Here is a 23207-nt window from a genome sequence, read left to right as displayed (position 1 = left end):
TGAAGCAAGCTTTGCAAGGACTGATTTTGGAGCTCAAGGGAAAAGAAGATCAGAATAAATTAGAAGCAACTCCAAAGTGGGTCAATTTCCTTGAACACAAGAATGATGATGACTTGGACCCAACTTGAAGGCATAATTTCCAAGAACCCAATCTGCATGTTCAAGATGCACTCATGGACATTAATATTTAGTAAATAAGTCCATTTTAGTTATTTTCTTGAATTTTCGTATTTAATAAAGGGGTGAATTTTCTGATGACATTTTGTATTCCCCCCTAGTTGGTTTTTAATGTCTTTTATGAGCCTTTGACTCATCTTTAGGAACAGTGGGTTTTTACTCAAGTTTCCAATGCTAGTGGAGCTATAAATCTCTAGTGGAGTCTATTAAATGTTAGTGGGAGCATTATTACTTATTGGAAAGAGTAGCATCCCACTTAGCCTATAAATAGGGACTCAATGTATGGAACAAAGCAGTTTTTGAATCTGAATGATATTGAGTTTTCTCATATTGTGAGAGCTTCCCATTTGTTCTTGGGTTAAGAACTAAACTTGATAACTTTGGTTCTACCGGCAGGTCGCGGTTAGGGTCAAGTTCCTATCTTTTGTCCCCGGTTTTCAAGACGATCCTTTGTGTTCCCAAATCATATCATATAGGCACCCTATTCCTAGACTTGATGATTTGCTTGATGAATTGCATGGAGCATGTTATTTTTCTAAAATTGATTTGAAAAGTGGTTACAATCAGATAAGGATAAAAGAAGGGGATGAATGGAAAACTGCTTTCAAAACTAAATATGGTTTGTATGAATGGTTGGTTATGCCTTTTGGTTTAACTAATGCACCTAGTACTTTTATGAGACTAATGAACCATGTTTTGAGGGAATTCATTGGGAAATTTGTGGTTGTGTACTTTGATGATATTTTGGTCTATAGCACTACTCTTGAGCTGCATGTTGAGCACTTAAGATCCGTCTTGAGTATGCTTAGAAAGGAACAATTGTTTGCCAATCTTGAGAAATGCACTTTTTGCACTGACCATGTTGTGTTTCTTGGTTTTGTTGTGAGTTCGAAAGGAGTGCAGGTTGATGAGGAAAAGATCAAAGCCATTCAAGAGTGATGTAAGAAGTTTTCATGGCTTGGCCAGTTTCTACAGGAGTAAAGGACTTTAGTACCTTGGCAACACCCCTAAATGAAGTGGTGAAAAAGAATGTGGGTTTTCATTGGGGAAAGAATCAAGAAGATGCCTTTGCTGCCCTAAAGCATAAGCTTACCCATGCACCTATACTTGCTTTACCTAACTTTGCTAAATCTTTTGAACTTGAATGTGATGCTTCAAATGTAGGTATTGGTGCTGTGTTGCTTCAAGAAGGCCACCCAATTGCTTATTTTAGTGAAAAGTTAAGCGGAGCTGCCCTTAACTATTCTACTTATGATAAGGAATTGTATGCTTTGGTGAGAGCTTTGAAGACTTGGCAGCATTATCTTTTGCCCAAGGAATTCGTGATTCATAGTGATCATGAGTCGCTGAAATACTTGAAGGGGCAAGGTAAGTTGAACAAAAGGCATGCCAAATGGGTTGAATTTTTGGAACAATTTCCCTATGTCATAAAACACAAAAAAGGGAAAAGTAACATTGTGGCTGATGCTTTATCCAGGAGACACGTGTTGCTTTCCATGTTAGAGACTAAATTGCTAGGACTTGAACATGTGAAAGAAATGTATGAAAAAGATGATAACTTTGCTGAAATTTTTGTGGCTTGTGAGAAAGTTTCTCAAAATGGATTTTATAGGCACAATGGATTTTTATTTAAGGAAAACAGGTTGTGTGTGCCTAAAAGTTCCATTAGAGAACTGCTTGTTAAAGAATCCCATGCTGGGGGATTAATGGGTCATTTTGGAGTCCAAAAGACTCTAGAAACTTTACAGGAACATTTCTATTGGCCCAAAATGAAACATGATGTGATCAAGTTTTGTGAACATTGCATTGTTTGCAAGAAGGCTAAGTCTAAGGTGATGCCACATGGTTTGTATACTTCTTTGCCAATCCCTGAATACCCTTGGGTTGACTTGTCTATGGACTTTGTTTTAGGCCTCCCTAGAACAAAGAATGGTAAGGATTCCATTTTTGTGGTTGTTGATAGGTTTTCAAAAATGGCTCACTTTATTCCTTGCAGGAAAGCTGATGATGCTTGTCACGTTGCTGATTTGTTCTTTAAAGAAGTTGTAAGACTTCATGGGATGCCTAGAAGCATAGTTAGTGATAGGGACACCAAGTTCCTAAGTCACTTCTGGAGGACTTTATGGGGGAAGTTAGGCACTAAACTTTTGTTCTCTACCACTTGCCACCCACAAACTGATGGGCAAACTGAGGTGGTTAATAGGACCCTAGGCACCTTGCTTAGGACTGTCCTTAAGGCCAATTTAAAGGCTTGGGAGGCGTGTTTGCCTCATGTTGAATTTGCTTACAATAGGGCTGTCCATAGCACTACCAATTGCTCTCCATTTGAAGTAGTGTATGGATTTAACCCTTTGACTCCTCTTGATTTGTTGCCTATGCCTAACATTTCTGTTTTCAAGCACAAGGAAGGACAGGGCAAAGCTGAATATGTCAAGAAGATGCATGAGCGTGTGAAGGCTCAAATTGAGAGAAAGAATGAGAGTTATGCTAGGCAAGCTAACAAGGGAAGAAAGGAGGTGGTGTTCCAACCCGGAGATTGGGTTTGGGTGCACATGAGGAAGGAAAGGTTTCCAGAACAAAGGAAATCCAAACTACAACCTAGAGGGGATGGACCTTTTCAAGTGCTTGAGAGAATCAATAACAATGCCTACAAAATAGAGCTTCCAGGTGAGTATAACATCAGCTCAACCTTTAATGTCTCTGATATATCTCTCTTCGATGCAGATGGAGGAGAATTTGATTTGAGGTCAAATCCTTTTCAAGAGGGAGGGAATGATGAGGACAAGGACAAGGACAAGGGTCATGGAGCACTACAAGGACTTGGAGGACCAATGACTAGGGCAAGGGCTAAAAGGGCCAAGGAAGCACTTCAACAGATGATAGCATTAGCTCTTGAGGAAGGAACCAATGTGCACGAACTTGAGCCCAAATTGGTGAATTTCCTCATGAACTATGAAGAGGAAGTCGTCCAAGATCAGCCCAATTAATTGGAGCTGAGTTCGAATTTTATTTCTAGTTTTTTTTTTCAATCCAATAAGTCCCTAATACACCAAGGATGCATTAGCAATTAATGGACCTGAAGTGGAGGCATGTGGGGCGTGAATAAGAAGGCTTTAAGGGAGGAATATTCCAAGTTTGCATCAGCTCTTGATGGCTGAAGTAAAACTCCAAGAATCTCTTTCAATTGAAGTTAATTTCCTGTTTTTGTTTAATGTAATGAGAGAAAGTTTAGGGGCTGTTACAAGCTGAGCTTGACCAGCTCATTAGGAGTTTTTATTTGAATTTTCAGCTCAGAATTGGATGTTAAAACTCCATAATTAGTCATTAATTGGAGTTAAGATCATGTCTCACCTTTGTAATTCAAAACAAAGCCAAACTCTTTTAAAAGGGAGGGACGGCCAAGCATGGAGAACATGAATGAATAAGATTATTTTTTTCTGAGTTAGTTCAGTTTGTTGAGAGTGATTCTCATATCCCTTGAGTGATTCAAGACCTTGACTTATCAAAGGTTTGCCACCACCTTTGTGTGACGTCTGCACTTCCATATCCATAAAGTTCCATTCCAATTCTGTCCATCTTTTCCTTGCACGAAATTCTTCTTTGTTTTTCCCTTCCAACTCTGATTTCTCAAGTCCTAAAATCATCCTAGACGATCCATCAAGCCCTTGCATCAACTTGGGGCATATCAATATAGCTTTTGAGAGAACATAAATTTAAAACCGATGTTATTAATCCATTGTATGTGAGACGAGTTCGTAGAGCTCAACTGAGACTTACTACAAATTGAGAATTTTAACGAAATAAGTACGGTAGAACCAAAGGAGAATGAGACCAACATATAGCTTTTGAGTGGAGTAATTACTTTTTAATGACAAAAAGTGTCTTGTTGTACCACAATAAGTTAGCTCATGATATTGCTCCACCGAATGTGATGCAAGTTCGTAGAGCTCAATTCAATGTGGGTGTTTAGAGTTTAGGGTTTAGGTTTAAATGTTGGACAAAAGGATAAAGAGGCCAACATATCTATTGAGAGGACATAAATTTAAAATCGATGTTATTAATTCATTGTATGTGAGACGAGTTCGTAGAGCTCAACTGAAACTTACTTCAAATGGAGAATTGTAACGAAATAAGTACGGTAGAACCATAGGAGAATGACTCCAACATATAGCTTTTGAGTGGAGAAATTACTTTTTAATGACAAAAAGTGTCTTGTTGTACCACAATAAGTTAACTCATGATATTGCTCCACCGAATGTGATGCAAATTCGTAGAGCTCAATTAAATGTGGGTGTTCAGGGTTTAGGGTTTAGGTTTAAAAGTAGGACAAAAGGATAAAGAGGCCAACATATCTTTTAGGAGGACATAAATTTAAAATCGATGTTATTAATCCATTGTATGTGAGACGAGTTTGTAGAGCTCCACTGAAACTTCAAATGGAGAATTGTAACGAAATAAGTACGGTAGAACCAAAGGAGAATGAGACCAACATATACCTATTGAGTGGAGAAATTACTTTTTAATGACAGAAAGTGTCTTGTTGTACCACAATAAGTTTGCTCATTATATTGCTCAACCGAATGTGATGCAAGTTCGTAGAGCTCAATTAAATGTGGGTGTTTAGGGTTTAGGGTTTAGGGTTTAGGGTTTAGGTTTAAAGGTAGGACAAAAGGATAAAGAGGTCAAGATATAGCTTTTGAGAGGACATAAATTTAAAATCGATGTTATTAATCCATTGTATGTGAGACGAGTTCGTAGAGCTCAACTGAAACTTTCTTCAAATGGAGAATTGTAACGAAATAAGTACGGTAGAACCAAAGGAGAATGACACCGACATATAGCTTTTGAGTGGATAACTTACTTTTTAATGACAAAAAGTGTCTTGTTGTACCACAATAAGTTAGCTCATGATATTGCTCCACCGAATGTGATAGAAGTTCGTAGAGCTCAATTAAATGTGGGTGTTTAGGGTTTAGGTTTAAAAGTAGGACAAAAGGATAAAAGGGCCAACATATCTTTTGAGAGGACATAAATTTTAAATCGATGTTATTAATCCATTGTATGTGAGACGAGTTCGTAGAGCTCAATTGAAACTTACTACAAATTGAGAATTTTAACGAAATAAGTAGGAAAGAACTAAAGGAGAATGAGGCCAACATATTGCTTTTGAGTGGAGAAATTACTCTCTAATGACAAAAAGTGTCTTGTTGTACCACAATTAGTTTAAGCTCATGATATTTCTCCACCGAATGTGATGCAAGTTCGTAGAGCTCAACTAAATGTGAGTGTTTAGGGTTTAGGGTTTAGGTTTAAAAGTAGGACAAAAGGATAAAGAGGCCAACATATGATGAGGACAAGGACAAGGACAAGGGTCATGGAGCGCTAAAAGGACTTGGAGGACCAATGACTAGGGCAAGGGCTAAAAGGGCCAAGGAAGCACTTCAACAGATGATAGCATTAGCTCTTGAGGAAGGAACCCATGTGCGAGAACTTGAGCCCAAATTGGTGAATTTCCTCATGAACTATGAAGAGGAAGTCGTCCAAGATCAGCCCAATTAATTGGAGCTGAGTTCGAATTTTATTTCTAGTTTTTTTTCAATCCAATAAGTCCCTAATACACCAAGGATGCATTAGCAATTAATGGACCTGAAGTGGAGGCATGTGGGGCGTGAATAAGAAGGCTTTAAGGGAGGAATATTCCAAGTTTGCATCAGCTCTTGATGGCTGAAGTAAAACTCCAAGAATCTCTTTCAATTGAAGTTAATTTCCTGTTTTTGTTTAATGTAATGAGAGAAAGTTTAGGGGCTGTTACAAGCTGAGCTTGACCAGCTCATTAGGAGTTTTTATTTGAATTTTCAGTTCAGAATTGGATGTTAAAACTCCATAATTAGTCATTAATTGGAGTTAAGACCATGACTCACCTTTGTAATTCAAAACAAAGCCAAACTCTTTTAAAAGGGAGGGACGGCCAAGCATGGAGATCATGAATGAATAAGATTATTTTTTTCTGAGTTAGTTCAGTTTGTTGAGAGTGATTCTCATATCCCTTGAGTGATTCAAGACCCTGACTTATCAAAGGTTTGCCACCACCTTTGTGTGACGTCTGCACTTCCATATCCATAAAGTTCCATTCCTTTTCTGTCCATCTTTTCCTCGCACGAAATTCTTCTTTGTTTTCCCCTTCCAACTCTGATTTCTCAAGTCCTAAAATCATCCTAGACGATCCATCAAGCCCTTGCATCAACTTGGGGCATATCATTTGGTAATCAGAGCTCCGGTTCTAGGATTTTGGTTTCTTTTCTTATCTGGAATTCTGGTTAGCAACTCTTTGTCATTTCTTGTTACCTTGATTTTAGTTTTTGTTTCTTTTGGCTGAACCATTGCAAAAGTTAAGCCTTGTTAATTGTTCAGAATCAAAAACAAATTACAAAACGAAAATTCAAAAAAAAAAACGAAAATTCAAAAAAAAAATGGCTGAATGGTTCTTGTTTAATTAGCCAAATTCAATTGTTCAAGGTAATTTTGTTGCTAGCATTCCAATTTATTTTCTTCTTTCTGTTTGTTCTTGAATTCTTCTTTAGTCTCTAAATATTTGGAGTCCTTTCCATTTCTGTGGTGATTTGTCTTGTCTTCTTTTGTTTCATATTCTAAAGTCTATTCTAATCTGTGTGACTCTACACAAATTTGGTGGCATAATTCTTTGTGTGTCTTAACTTTGATTTACTCAAGAGATTGTGAGAATTTTTGAGTGGAAAAAGGCAAGAGTGCACATCATAGAAAAGCCAATTTGAGGGAAACACGAGAGAAGTGAGGTAAACACTAACATTTGTTTGTTCTACTTGAATCTTTTCATTTGTCAAAGATGTCAGGAGAAGAGGAGGAGCAACCAGCAGTGCGACTCTCGACCATCGAAATGCGGGCTCTTACACAACATCTGGAAAACTTAATGAGGAGGCAAACTGAAGAGATCCACGAAAGGCTGGATCAAATGGAGAACCGGAACAATAGTGACAGTGAAGGCGGGAGGCCACGACGAATTCATGAAAATCCTAGACCTGCTCGGATTGAAGGAGTCAAATTCCAAATTCCTCCTTTTAAGGGAAAGAGTGATCCAGAGGCATACTTGGAGTGGGAACTCAAAATAGAGCATGTCTTTGCTTGCAACAACTATGAGGAGGACCAAAAGGTGAAACTTGCAGCTGCTCACTTTTCAGACTATGCTCTTGTTTGGTGGAATAAGTTTGCAAAAGAGAGATTGAGAAATGAGGAGCCAGCGGTGGAAACATGGGCTGAAATGAAACGAATCATGAGGAAAAGATATGTCCCTTCAAGCCATGCTAGGGATGTAAAATTTAAACTTCAAAAACTTACCCAAGGCAGCAAGAGTGTTGAGGAGTATTACAAAGAACTTGAGGTGCTTATGTTGCAAGCCAATCTTGAGGAGGATGAAGAGGTAACCATGATTCGATTTATTAATGGTTTATCTAATGATGTTAGAGATATTGTAGAACTTCAGGAATATGTAGACATGGAAGAATTGCTGCACAAGGCCACTAAAGTTGAGCAACAACTCAAAAGGAAAGGGCTTGCAAGGAAGAGTTCTACCAATTCCAATTCATCTTGGAGAGACAGAATGAAGAATGAAGGGCCGAGCACCCTTAGCAAACCAGCCACCAAACCACAAGCTTCAGCTTCTTCAAAACCTCTTGAACAACCATCCAAAAAGAGCAAAGAGGTCAAGTGCTTCAAATGCCAAGGTATGGGACATTATGCTTATGAATGTGCCTCCAAAAAGACCATGATTCTTAAGTATGATGGAGACTACACCAGTGAGTCCGAAGGAGAACAAAGTGAAGAAGAAGAGGAGGCAGCCATGAATGGTGAACTGTTGATGATCCGAAGAATGCTTGGTAGCCAACAAAAGCCAAAGAAAGAAAGCCAAAGAGAGAATATCTTTCACACAAGATGTTCTGTCAATGGGCAGATTTGCTTGATGATTGTTGATGGCGGGAGCTGTACTAATGTGGCTAGTGAAAGAATGGTGGAGAAGCTGAACCTGGTCACAAAACCACATCCTTGGCCATACAAACTTCAATGGCTCAGCCACTATGGAGAAATACAAGTAAGTAAGCAAGTTGAAGTTGACTTTTCCATTGGCAAATACAGGGATAAGGTTCTTTGTGATGTTGTTCCCATGGAGGCTAGTCACATACTGCTGGGAAGACCATGGCAATATGACACCAACTCTGATCATAATGGCAGCACCAACAAGATCTCATTCCAACATCATGGCCAGAAAATTACGCTCAAACCTTTGAGCCCTAGGGAGGTGCGTGAGGATCAAAAGAAAATGAGAGAAAAGATTGAACAAGAGAGAAAAGAAAAGAGTGAGACACTTGAGAGGAAGCAAAAAGAAAAGAGTGAAACACTTGAGAGAGAGCAAAAAGAAAAGAGTGAAATACTTGAGAGAAAAGAAATTTGTTTGATCAAAAAGAGAGAGGTGAAAAGGATGATAGCTTCAAAACAGATCCTATACTTGATGTTTTGCAAAAATCAGATTTTGAACACTAACACTTTTGAAAATTTTGAGCTGCCTTCTAGTGTTAAATCTCTTTTGCAGGATTATGAGGATGTGTTTCCAACAAGTGTTCCAAGTGGTCTACCACCACTGAGAGGAATTGAGCATCAAATTGATCTCATTCCGGGAGCTTCTTTGCCTAATAGGCCAGCATATAGAAGCAACCCACAAGAAACCACTGAAATTCAAAGACAAGTGGAAGAACTCTTGAACAAAGGGTGGGTAAGAAATAGCATGAGTCCTTGTGCTGTACCGGTGATTTTGGTACCAAAGAAAGATGGGACTTGGAGAATGTGCTCTGATTGTAGAGCCTTGAATAACATCACCATTAAGTATAGGCACCCTATTCCTAGACTTGATGATTTGCTTGATGAATTGCATGGAGCATGTTATTTTTCTAAAATTGATTTGAAAAGTGGTTACAATCAGATAAGGATGAATGGAAAACTGCTTTCAAAACTAAATATGGTTTGTATGAATGGTTGGTTATGCCTTTTTGATAGAGATCGGACCAGCCCATTCATAGACTCTTTTCCAAGGAATAGGATGTCCAATTACAAGGTCCAAGCCTAAAGGAATGAATCAAGCTTTGCAAGGATTTTTTCTTCAAATTAAGAATGATGGTTTGGACCCAACATGAAGGCAGATTTGTCAAGAGCCCAATCTCCATGTTAAAGATGCATTCATGAGCTGAAATTATACAAATTAGAGACTAATAATTATTGGACCTTCATAACTACAAAATAAGTCCAATATTTTTATTCTCTTTTGAATTTTCGTATTTAATTTAGGGGTGAATTTTCTGATGACATTTTGTATTCCCCCTAGTTGGTTTTAAATGTCTTTTATGAGCCTTTGACTCATCTTTAGGAATAGTGGGTTTTTACTCAAGTTTCCAATGCTAGTGGAGCTATAAATCTCTAGTGGAGTCTATTAAATGTAAGTGGGAGCATTATTACTTTTTGGAAAGAGTAGCATCCCACTTAGCCTATAAATAGGGACTCAATGTATGGAACAAATCAGTTTTGAATCTGAATGATATTGAGTTTTCTCATATTGTGAGAGCTTCCCATTTGTTCTTGGGTTAAGAACTAAACTTGATAACTTTGGTTCTACCGGCAGGTCGCGGTTAGGGTCAAGTTCCCCTTTTCTCTTTGATAACTTTGGTTCTACCGGCAGGTCGCGGTTAGGGTCAAGTTCCTATCTTTTGTCCCCGGTTTTCAAGACGATCCTTTGTGTTCCCAAATCATATCATTTGGTACCAGAGCTTAGGCTCTTGAAAACCAGGTTTCTTTTCTCCATTTTGTTTTTATTTTTCGTTTATTTTGTTGTTCTCATTCTATATAAAAAAAAAAAAACAGCCTACTCATATTATCCTTTCCCTTGTCTTCTCATCATCTTTTTTTGAAGTTTTCGTGTGTTCCTTCATTCTTTTTGTCTTTTGTGATTTGCATTCTGCTGGAAAAAAAAAGTGCAAAAAAAAAAGAAAAGAAAAGAAGTGTTCAGGTCCAAAAGCACAAAAAAAAAGAAAAAAAAAAGAAGTATTACAAAAAAAAAGGAAAAAAAAAAGAGTTGTGACCTGAAGAATTTAAGTGTGTTTCTTTCCAGCAATCAAAAAAAAAAAATACCTCAGCGATTGTTCTCGTTTTCTATTTATCTTAAAAAAAAAAAATTAGTGTGTCCTTCCTAATCTCTCATTTTCCTTAAATCACTGAAGTTATCATCTTCATACTCTAGCTGTTCCTTGTTGTGTAGAACCATCCTAAAGTTCTTAATTTAAGAGCTCATAAGGTGAAGCTGAGTGGTAAAAGGCAAGAGTTGTGAGATCATTAGAGAAAAAAAAAAAAGCCAAATATTGAGCGAAACACGAGTGATTAAAATGTTTTGAGCGTAAACACGTGAGATTGTGTGAGTGAGGATTTTATTTCTTACTATTTCTTGCAGCACTTAATCATGAGTAGAGGAGGAAAAGAAGAACTTGATCTCAAATTTTTGGCAAAAGTTTTTCAAGAACAATTTGATGCCTTGAATAGGAGATTGGATGATTTAACACATTCATCAAGGTCTGGGATCCCTCCTAGGCGAAACAATAAAGAAGAGGAGTCTTCATATGGAAGATATTCTGGGAGGCATGAAGGGGAAAGAGGGAGAGAGCATGAGGGAGAAATAAGGAATGATAGAAATGAGAAATTGGAAAAGAGAGAAAATGAAAAGAAAGAGGAGTTGAGAGAAAAAGAAATGAGAAATGAAAAGAAAGAAGAGTTGAGAGAAAAAGAAATGAGAAGTGAAAAGAAAGAAGAATTGATAGAAAAAGAAGTTGATAGTGAAAAGAATGAGGAATTGAGAAAAAAAGAAAAGGATTGTGAAAAAAATAGCAGTGATGGTCAAGTGTTTTCTTGTCAAGAAATAACCTTGATTTCCAATGATTCTAATAACTTTTCTTTGTCTAGTGGTGTTGAACATATTCTGCAGGATCAAGATCCATGTGATTTTACATCACCATTAAGAACTAGGAAACAGATTGGTCTAATCCCAAGTGCACCATTAGTTGTGAAGCCAACAATTTTGAGCAATCCTCAAGAGACCGAGCAGGGAGTAGTTACTTTGTTTGATTCAAGTGTTGTGGTATACACATGAAGAATTCTTCTGATTTACATGTTAATGGGCATACGTTGACTAATTCATTTTCACATGATGATTTGCATAACAAGGATGTTCTGAACATGCATAAATCTTCACCTGATTTTGATTGTAACTCTACTTGGAATAATTCTAAACAAGCTGAATGTGCCATGGGTAGAGAACATGAGACTAATGGTTCCAATTGTGATTTCATGCTCAAATACAAGTTGTACTGTCTTGATCAATATGGCTTCTTGAAAGGTGTTTGGCATGTTGATCATGGTGGTTTCTTATATGATGAATATTATTCCTTACTTGAATAGCTAGCATGCTTAAGATTAGTCTTCGATCCCGGAGGCTTAATTCAGTTTTGTGCAATAGAGAGTTTTTCAACTTTTTTTTTAACTAATTATTGTTGTTCCTTTGACCAGGTTATGAGTTTGATTCGAGGACGAATCATCTCGAAGAGGGAGGGAATGATAGAGATCGGACCAGCCCATTCATAGACTCTTTTCCAAGGAATAGGATGTCCAATTACAAGGTCCAAGCCTAAAGGAATGAATCAAGCTTTGCAAGGATTTTTTCTTCAAATTAAGAATGATGGTTGGGACCCAACATGAAGGCAGATTTGTCAAGAGCCCAATCTCCATGTTAAAGATGCATTCATGAGCTGAAATTATACAAATTAGAGACTAATAATTATTGGACCTTCATAACTACAAAATAAGTCCAATATTTTTATTCTCTTTTGAATTTTCGTATTTAATTTAGGGGTGAATTTTCTGATGACATTTTGTATTCCCCCTAGTTGGTTTTAAATGTCTTTTATGAGCCTTTGACTCATCTTTAGGAATAGTGGGTTTTTACTCAAGTTTCCAATGCTAGTGAAGCTATAAATCTCTAGTGGAGTCTATTAAATGTAAGTGGGAGCATTATTACTTATTGGAAAGAGTAGCATCCCACTTAGCCTATAAATAGGGACTCAATGTATGGAACAAATCAGTTTTGAATCTGAATGATATTGAGTTTTCTCATATTGTGAGAGCTTCCCATTTGTTCTTGGGTTAAGAACTAAACTTGATAACTTTGGTTCTACCGGCAGGTCGCGGTTAGGGTCAAGTTCCCCTTTTCTCTTTGATAACTTTGGTTCTACCGGCAGGTCGCGGTTAGGGTCAAGTTCCTATCTTTTGTCCCCGGTTTTCAAGACGATCCTTTGTGTTCCCAAATCATATCATTAATGATAGAGATCGGACCAGCCCATTCATAGACTCTTTTCCAAGGAATAGGATGTCCAATTACAAGGTCCAAGCCTAAAGGAATGAATCAAGCTTTGCAAGGATTTTTTCTTCAAATTAAGAATGATGGTTTGGACCCAACATGAAGGCAGATTTGTCAAGAGCCCAATCTCCATGTTAAAGATGCATTCATGAGCTGAAATTATACAAATTAGAGACTAATAATTATTGGACCTTCATAACTACAAAATAAGTCCAATATTTTTATTCTCTTTTGAATTTTCGTATTTAATTTAGGGGTGAATTTTCTGATGACATTTTGTATTCCCCCTAGTTGGTTTTAAATGTCTTTTATGAGCCTTTGACTCATCTTTAGGAATAGTGGGTTTTTACTCAAGTTTCCAATGCTAGTGGAGCTATAAATCTCTAGTGGAGTCTATTAAATGTAAGTGGGAGCATTATTACTTATTGGAAAGAGTAGCATCCCACTTAGCCTATAAATAGGGACTCAATGTATGGAACAAATCAGTTTTTGAATCTGAATGATATTGAGTTTTCTCATATTGTGAGAGCTTCCCATTTGTTCTTGGGTTAAGAACTAAACTTGATAACTTTGGTTCTACCGGCAGGTCGCGGTTAGGGTCAAGTTCCCCTTTATCTTTGATAACTTTGGTTCTACCGGCAGGTCGCGGTTAGGGTCAAGTTCCTATCTTTTGTCCCCGGTTTTCAAGACGATCCTTTGTGTTCCCAAATCATATCACTTTTGGTTTAACTAATGCACCTAGTACTTTTATGAGACTAATGAACCATGTTTTGAGGGAATTCATTGGGAAATTTGTGGTTGTGTACTTTGATGATATTTTGGTCTATAGCACTACTCTTGAGCTGCATGTTGAGCACTTAAGATCCATCTTGAGTATGCTTAGAAAGGAACAATTGTTTGCCAATCTTGAGAAATGCACTTTTTGCACTGACCATGTTGTGTTTCTTGGTTTTGTTGTGAGTTCGAAAGGAGTGCGCAGGTTGATGAGGAAAAGATCAAAGCCATTCAAGAGTGGCCCACTCCTAAATCCGTGGGTGATGTAAGAAGTTTTCATGGCTTGGCCAGTTTCTACAGGAGGTTTGTAAAGGACTTTAGTACCTTGGCAGCACCCCTAAATGAAGTGGTGAAAAAGAATGAGGGTTTTCATTGGGGAAAGAATCAAGAAGAGGCCTTTGCTGCCCTAAAGCATAAGCTTACCCATGCACCTATACTTGCTTTACCTAACTTTACTAAATCTTTTGAACTTGAATGTGATGCTTCAAATGTAGGTATTGGTGCTGTGTTGCTTCAAGAAGGCCACCCAATTGCTTATTTTAGTGAAAAGTTAAGCGGAGCTGCCCTTAACTATTCTACTTATGATAAGGAATTGTATGCTTTGGTGAGAGCTTTGAAGACTTGGCAGCATTATCTTTTGCCCAAGGAATTCGTGATTCATAGTGATCATGAGTCGCTGAAATACTTGAAGGGGCAAGGTAAGTTGAACAAAAGGCATGCCAAATGGGTTGAATTTTTGGAACAATTTCCCTATGTCATAAAACACAAAAAGGGGAAAAGTAACATTGTGGCTGATGCTTTATCCAGGAGACACGTGTTGCTTTCCATGTTAGAGACTAAATTGCTAGGACTTGAACATGTGAAAGAAATGTATGAAAAAGATGATAACTTTGCTGAAATTTTGTGGCTTGTGAGAAAGTTTCTCAAAATGGATTTTATAGGCACAATGGATTTTTATTTAAGGAAAACAGGTTGTGTGCGCCTAAAAGTTCCATTAGAGAACTGCTTGTTAAAGAATCCCATGCTGGGGGATTAATGGGTCATTTTGGAGTCCAAAAGACTCTAGAAACTTTACAGGAACATTTCTATTGGCCCAAAATGAAACATGATGTGATCAAGTTTTGTGAACATTGCATTGTTTGCAAGAAGGCTAAGTCTAAGGTGATGCCACATGGTTTGTATACTCCTTTGCCAATCCCTGAATACCCTTGGGTTGACTTGTCTATGGACTTTGTTTTAGGCCTCCCTAGAACAAAGAATGGTAAGGATTCAATTTTTGTGGTTGTTGATAGGTTTTCAAAAATGGCTCATTTTATTCCTTGCAGGAAAGCTGATGATGCTTGTCACGTTGCTGATTTGTTCTTTAAAGAAGTTGTAAGACTTCATGGGATGCCTAGAAGCATAGTTAGTGATAGGGACACCAAGTTCCTAAGTCACTTCTGGAGGACTTTATGGGGGAAGTTAGGCACTAAACTTTTGTTCTCTACCACTTGCCACCCACAAACTGATGGGCAAACTGAGGTGGTTAATAGGACCCTAGGCACCTTGCTTAGGACTGTCCTTAAGGCCAATTTAAAGGCTTGGGAGGCGTGTTTGCCTCATGTTGAATTTGCTTACAATAGGGCTGTCCATAGCACTACCAATTGCTCCCCATTTGAAGTAGTGTATGGATTTAACCCTTTGACTCCTCTTGATTTATTGCCTATGCCTAACATTTCTGTTTTCAAGCACAAGGAAGGACAGGGCAAAGCTGAATATGTCAAGAAGATGCATGAGCGTGTGAAGGCTCAAATTGAGAGAAAGAATGAGAGTTATGCTAGGCAAGCTAACAAGGGAAGAAAGGAGGTGGTGTTCCAACCCGGAGATTGGGTTTGGGTGCACATGAGGAAGGAAAGGTTTCCAGAACAAAGGAAATCCAAACTCCAACCTAGAGGGGATGGACCTTTTCAAGTACTTGAGAGAGTCAATAACAATGCCTATAAAATAGAGCTTCCAGGTGAGTATAACATCAGCTCAACCTTTAATGTCTCTGATTTATCTCTCTTCGATGCAGATGGAAGAGAATTTGATTTGAGGTCAAATCCTTTTCAAGAGGGAGGGAATGATGAGGACAAGGACAAGGACAAGGGTCATGGAGCGCGAAAAGGACTTGGAGGACCAATGACTAGGGCAAGGGCTAAAAGGGCCAAGGAAGCACTTCAACAGATGATAGCATTAGCTCTTGAGGAAGGAACCCATGTGCGAGAACTTGAGCCCAAATTGGTGAATTTCCTCATGAACTATGAAGAGGAAGTCGTCCAAGATCAGCCCAATTAATTGGAGCTGAGTTCGAATTTTATTTCTAGTTTTTTTTTCAATCCAATAAGTCCCTAATACACCAAGGATGCATTAGCAATTAATGGACCTGAAGTGGAGGCATGTGGGGCGTGAATAAGAAGGCTTTAAGGGAGGAATATTCCAAGTTTGCATCAGCTCTTGATGGCTGAAGTAAAACTCCAAGAATCTCTTTCAATTGAAGTTAATTTCCTGTTTTTGTTTAATGTAATGAGAGAAAGTTTAGGGGCTGTTACAAGCTGAGCTTGACCAGCTCATTAGGAGTTTTTATTTGAATTTTCAGTTCAGAATTGGATGTTAAAACTCCATAATTAGTCATTAATTGGAGTTAAGACCATGACTCACCTTTGTAATTCAAAACAAAGCCAAACTCTTTTAAAAGGGAGGGACGGCCAAGCATGGAGATCATGAATGAATAAGATTATTTTTTCTGAGTTAGTTCAGTTTGTTGAGAGTGATTCTCATATCCCTTGAGTGATTCAAGACCCTGACTTATCAAAGGTTTGCCACCACCTTTGTGTGACGTCTGCACTTCCATATCCATAAAGTTCCATTCCTTTTCTGTCCATCTTTTCCTCGCACGAAATTCTTCTTTGTTTTCCCCTTCCAACTCTGATTTCTCAAGTCCTAAAATCATCCTAGACGATCCATCAAGCCCTTGCATCAACTTGGGGCATATCAACATATCTTTTGAGAGGACATAAATTTAAAATCGATGTTATTAATCCATTGTATGTGAGACGAGTTCGTAGAGCTCAACTGAAACTTTCTTCAAATGGAGAATTGTAACGAAATAAGTACGGTAGAACCAAAGGAGAATGACACCAACATATAGCTTTTGAGTGGATAACTTACTTTTTAATGACAAAAAGTGTCTTGTTGTACCACAATAAGTTAGCTCATGATATTGCTCCACCGAATGTGATAGAAGTTCGTAGAGCTCAATTAAATGTGGGTGTTTAGGGTTTAGGTTTAAAAGTAGGACAAAAGGATAAAAAGGGCCAACATATCTTTTGAGAGGACATAAATTTTGAATCGATGTTATTAATCCATTGTATGTGAGACGAGTTCGTAGAGCTCAACTGAAACTTACTTCAATTGGAGAATTGTAACGAAATAAGTACGGTAGAACAAAGGAGAATGAGACCAACATATAGCTATTGAGTGGAGAAATTACTTTTTAATGACAAAAAGTGTCTTGTTGTACCACAATAAGTTAGCTCATTATATTGCTCCACCGAATGTGATGCAAGTTCGTAGAGCTCAATTAAATGTGGGTGTTTAGGGTTTAGGGTTTAGGGTTTAGGTTTAAAGGTAGGACAAAAGGATAAAGAGGCCAACATATAGCTTTTAAGAGGACATAAATTTAAAATCGATGTTATTAATCCATTGTATGTGAGACGAGTTCGTAGAGCTCAACTGAAACTTTCTTCAAATGGAGAATTGTAACGAAATAAGTACGGTAGAACCAAAGGAGAATGAGACCAACATATAGCTTTTGAGTGGAGAACTTACTTTTTAGTGACAAAAAGTGTCTTGTTGTAACGCAATAAGTTAGCTCATGATATTGCTCCACCGAATGTGAAGCAAGTTCGTAGAGCTCAATTAAATGTGGGTGTTTAGGGTTTAGGGTTTAGAGTTTAGGGTTTAGGTTTAACGTTAGGGCAAAAGGATAAAGTGGCCAACATATAGCTTTTGAGGGGACATAAATTTAAAATCGATGTTATTAATCCATTGTATGTGAGACGAGTTCGTAGCGCTCAACTGAAACTTACTTCAAATGGAGAATTGTAACGAAATATGTATGGTAGAACCAAAGGAGAATGAGACCAACATATAGCTTTTGAGTGGAGAAATTACTCTCTAATGACAAAAAGTGTCTTGTTGTACCACAATTAGTTTAAGCTCATGATATTTCTCCACCGAATGTGATGCAAGTTCGTAGAGCTCAACTAAATGTGGGTGTTTGTTTAGAGTTTAGGGTTTAGGGTTTAGGGTAGGACAAAAGGATAAAGAGGCCAACATATAGCTTTTGAGAGGACATAAATTTAAAATCGATGTTATTAATCCATTGTATGTGAGACGAGTTCGTAAACTGAAACTTACTTCAAATGGAGAATTTTAACGAAATAAGTAGGGTAGAACCAAAGGAGAATGAGACCAACATATAGCTATTGAGTGGAGAAATTACTTTTTAATGACAAAAAGTGTCTTGTTGTACCACAATAAGTTAGCTCATTATATTGCTCCACCGAATGTGATGCAAGTTCGTAGAGCTCAATTAAATGTGGGTGTTTAGGGTTTAGGGTTTAGGGTTTATGTTTAAAGGTAGGACAAAAGGATAAAGAGGCCAACATATAGCTTTTGAGAGAACATAAATTTAAAACCGATGTTATTAATCCATTGTATGTGAGACGAGTTCGTAGAGCTCAACTGAGACTTACTACAAATTGAGAATTTTAACGAAATAAGTACGGTAGAACCAAAGGAGAATGAGACCAACATATAGCTTTTGAGAGGAGTAATTACTTTTTAATGACAAAAAGTGTCTTGTTGTACCACAATAAGTTAGCTCATGATATTGCTCCACCGAATGTGATGCAAGTTCGTAGAGCTCAATTCAATGTGGGTGTTTAGAGTTTAGGGTTTTGGTTTAAATGTAGGACAAAAGGATAAAGAGGCCAACATATCTTTTGAGAGGACATAAATTTAAAATCGATGTTATTAATCCAGTGTATGTGAGACGAGTTTGTAGAGCTCAACTGAAACTTACTACAAATTGAGAATTTTAACGAAATAAGTAGGGTAGAACCAAAGGAGAATGTGGCCAGCATATAGCTTTTGAGTGGCGAAATTACTTTCTAATGACAAAAAGTGTCTTATTGTACCACAATTAGTTTAAGCTCATGATATTTCTCCACCGAATGTCATGCAAGTTCGTAGAGCTCAACTAAATGTGGGTGTTTAGGGTTTAGGGTTTAGGGTTTAGGGTTTAGGGTTTAGGGTAGGACAAAAGGATAAAGAGGCCAACATATAGCTTTTGAGAGAACATAAATTTAAAACCGATGTTATTAATCCATTGTATGTGAGACGAGTTCGTAGATCTCAACTGAGACTTACTACAAATTGATAATTTTAAGGAAATAAGTACGGTAGAACCAAAGGAGAATGAGACCAACATATAGCTTTTGAGTGGAGAAATTACTTTTTAATGACAAAAAGTGTCTTGTTGTACCACAATAAGTTAGCTCATTATATTGCTCCACCGAATGTGATGCAAGTTCGTAGAGCTCAATTAAATGTGGGTGTTTAGGGTTTAGGGTTTAGGTTTAAAAGTAGGACAAAAGGATAAAGAGGCCAACATATCTTTAGAGAGGACATAAATTTAAAATCGATGTTATTAATCCAATGTATGTGAGACGAGTTCGTAGAGCTCAACTGAAACTTACTTCAATTGGAGAATTGTAACGAAATAAGTACGGTAGAACAAAGGAGAATGAGACCAACATATAGCTATTGAGTGGAGAAATTACTTTTTAATGACAAAAAGTGTCTTGTTGTACCACAATAAGTTAGCTCATTATATTGCTCCACCGAATGTGATGCAAGTTCGTAGAGCTCAATTAAATGTGGGTGTTTAGGGTTTAGGGTTTAGGGTTTAGGTTTAAAGGTAGGACAAAAGGATAAAGAGGCCAACATATAGCTTTTAAGAGGACATAAATTTAAAATCGATGTTATTAATCCATTGTATGTGAGACGAGTTCGTAGAGCTCAACTGAAACTTTCTTCAAATGGAGAATTGTAACGAAATAAGTACGGTAGAACCAAAGGAGAATGAGACCAACATATAGCTTTTGAGTGGAGAACTTACTTTTTAGTGACAAAAAGTGTCTTGTTGTAACGCAATAAGTTAGCTCATGATATTGCTCCACCGAATGTGAAGCAAGTTCGTAGAGCTCAATTAAATGTGGGTGTTTAGGGTTTAGGGTTTAGAGTTTAGGGTTTAGGTTTAACGTTAGGGCAAAAGGATAAAGTGGCCAACATATAGCTTTTGAGGGGACATAAATTTAAAATCGATGTTATTAATCCATTGTATGTGAGACGAGTTCGTAGCGCTCAACTGAAACTTACTTCAAATGGAGAATTGTAACGAAATATGTATGGTAGAACCAAAGGAGAATGAGACCAACATATAGCTTTTGAGTGGAGAAATTACTCTCTAATGACAAAAAGTGTCTTGTTGTACCACAATTAGTTTAAGCTCATGATATTTCTCCACCGAATGTGATGCAAGTTCGTAGAGCTCAACTAAATGTGGGTGTTTGTTTAGAGTTTAGGGTTTAGGGTTTAGGGTAGGACAAAAGGATAAAGAGGCCAACATATAGCTTTTGAGAGGACATAAATTTAAAATCGATGTTATTAATCCATTGTATGTGAGACGAGTTCGTAAACTGAAACTTACTTCAAATGGAGAATTTTAACGAAATAAGTAGGGTAGAACCAAAGGAGAATGAGACCAACATATAGCTATTGAGTGGAGAAATTACTTTTTAATGACAAAAAGTGTCTTGTTGTACCACAATAAGTTAGCTCATTATATTGCTCCACCGAATGTGATGCAAGTTCGTAGAGCTCAATTAAATGTGGGTGTTTAGGGTTTAGGGTTTAGGGTTTATGTTTAAAGGTAGGACAAAAGGATAAAGAGGCCAACATATAGCTTTTGAGAGAACATAAATTTAAAACCGATGTTATTAATCCATTGTATGTGAGACGAGTTCGTAGAGCTCAACTGAGACTTACTACAAATTGAGAATTTTAACGAAATAAGTACGGTAGAACCAAAGGAGAATGAGACCAACATATAGCTTTTGAGAGGAGTAATTACTTTTTAATGACAAAAAGTGTCTTGTTGTACCACAATAAGTTAGCTCATGATATTGCTCCACCGAATGTGATGCAAGTTCGTAGAGCTCAATTCAATGTGGGTGTTTAGAGTTTAGGGTTTTGGTTTAAATGTAGGACAAAAGGATAAAGAGGCCAACATATCTTTTGAGAGGACATAAATTTAAAATCGATGTTATTAATCCAGTGTATGTGAGACGAGTTTGTAGAGCTCAACTGAAACTTACTACAAATTGAGAATTTTAACGAAATAAGTAGGGTAGAACCAAAGGAGAATGTGGCCAGCATATAGCTTTTGAGTGGCGAAATTACTTTCTAATGACAAAAAGTGTCTTATTGTACCACAATTAGTTTAAGCTCATGATATTTCTCCACCGAATGTCATGCAAGTTCGTAGAGCTCAACTAAATGTGGGTGTTTAGGGTTTAGGGTTTAGGGTTTAGGGTTTAGGGTTTAGGGTAGGACAAAAGGATAAAGAGGCCAACATATAGCTTTTGAGAGAACATAAATTTAAAACCGATGTTATTAATCCATTGTATGTGAGACGAGTTCGTAGATCTCAACTGAGACTTACTACAAATTGATAATTTTAAGGAAATAAGTACGGTAGAACCAAAGGAGAATGAGACCAACATATAGCTTTTGAGTGGAGAAATTACTTTTTAATGACAAAAAGTGTCTTGTTGTACCACAATAAGTTAGCTCATTATATTGCTCCACCGAATGTGATGCAAGTTCGTAGAGCTCAATTAAATGTGGGTGTTTAGGGTTTAGGGTTTAGGTTTAAAAGTAGGACAAAAGGATAAAGAGGCCAACATATCTTTAGAGAGGACATAAATTTAAAATCGATGTTATTAATCCAATGTATGTGAGACGAGTTCGTAGAGCTCAACTGAAACTTACTTCAATTGGAGAATTGTAACGAAATAAGTACGGTAGAACAAAGGAGAATGAGACCAACATATAGCTATTGAGTGGAGAAATTACTTTTTAATGACAAAAAGTGTCTTGTTGTACCACAATAAGTTAGCTCATTATATTGCTCCACCGAATGTGATGCAAGTTCGTAGAGCTCAATTAAATGTGGGTGTTTAGGGTTTAGGGTTTAGGGTTTAGGTTTAAAGGTAGGACAAAAGGATAAAGAGGCCAACATATAGCTTTTAAGAGGACATAAATTTAAAATCGATGTTATTAATCCATTGTATGTGAGACGAGTTCGTAGAGCTCAACTGAAACTTTCTTCAAATGGAGAATTGTAACGAAATAAGTACGGTAGAACCAAAGGAGAATGAGACCAACATATAGCTTTTGAGTGGAGAACTTACTTTTTAGTGACAAAAAGTGTCTTGTTGTAACGCAATAAGTTAGCTCATGATATTGCTCCACCGAATGTGAAGCAAGTTCGTAGAGCTCAATTAAATGTGGGTGTTTAGGGTTTAGGGTTTAGAGTTTAGGGTTTAGGTTTAACGTTAGGGCAAAAGGATAAAGTGGCCAACATATAGCTTTTGAGGGGACATAAATTTAAAATCGATGTTATTAATCCATTGTATGTGAGACGAGTTCGTAGCGCTCAACTGAAACTTACTTCAAATGGAGAATTGTAACGAAATATGTATGGTAGAACCAAAGGAGAATGAGACCAACATATAGCTTTTGAGTGGAGAAATTACTCTCTAATGACAAAAAGTGTCTTGTTGTACCACAATTAGTTTAAGCTCATGATATTTCTCCACCGAATGTGATGCAAGTTCGTAGAGCTCAACTAAATGTGGGTGTTTGTTTAGAGTTTAGGGTTTAGGGTTTAGGGTAGGACAAAAGGATAAAGAGGCCAACATATAGCTTTTGAGAGGACATAAATTTAAAATCGATGTTATTAATCCATTGTATGTGAGACGAGTTCGTAAACTGAAACTTACTTCAAATGGAGAATTTTAACGAAATAAGTAGGGTAGAACCAAAGGAGAATGAGACCAACATATAGCTATTGAGTGGAGAAATTACTTTTTAATGACAAAAAGTGTCTTGTTGTACCACAATAAGTTAGCTCATTATATTGCTCCACCGAATGTGATGCAAGTTCGTAGAGCTCAATTAAATGTGGGTGTTTAGGGTTTAGGGTTTAGGGTTTATGTTTAAAGGTAGGACAAAAGGATAAAGAGGCCAACATATAGCTTTTGAGAGAACATAAATTTAAAACCGATGTTATTAATCCATTGTATGTGAGACGAGTTCGTAGAGCTCAACTGAGACTTACTACAAATTGAGAATTTTAACGAAATAAGTACGGTAGAACCAAAGGAGAATGAGACCAACATATAGCTTTTGAGAGGAGTAATTACTTTTTAATGACAAAAAGTGTCTTGTTGTACCACAATAAGTTAGCTCATGATATTGCTCCACCGAATGTGATGCAAGTTCGTAGAGCTCAATTCAATGTGGGTGTTTAGAGTTTAGGGTTTTGGTTTAAATGTAGGACAAAAGGATAAAGAGGCCAACATATCTTTTGAGAGGACATAAATTTAAAATCGATGTTATTAATCCA

At 37.2% G+C, this 23207-nt stretch overlaps 1 protein-coding gene across 1 annotated transcript; it reads left to right on the top strand.

Moving 5' to 3' along the window:
* Nucleotides 1–7366: 7366 nt before the first annotated feature.
* Nucleotides 7367–16161, top strand: LOC130719412 (uncharacterized; the record flags this gene model as incomplete). The annotated part of the gene is made up of 7 exons (XM_057570040.1): nt 7367–8420; nt 8796–9040; nt 11228–11380; nt 13638–14245; nt 14371–15147; nt 15304–15425; nt 15483–16161. Coding segments are annotated over 7 exons (3222 nt in total), but the record flags the coding sequence as incomplete, so codon positions are not given.
* Between the last annotated feature and the right edge of the window lie 7046 nt (nt 16162–23207).

This window comes from Lotus japonicus, chromosome 5, assembly GCF_012489685.1.
Source record: "Lotus japonicus ecotype B-129 chromosome 5, LjGifu_v1.2".
In the NCBI taxonomy this organism is placed as follows: Eukaryota; Viridiplantae; Streptophyta; class Magnoliopsida; order Fabales; family Fabaceae; genus Lotus; species Lotus japonicus.
The sequence above is the reverse complement of the archived record's forward strand: the minus strand, read 5'-3'. Positions and strand labels throughout refer to the sequence as shown.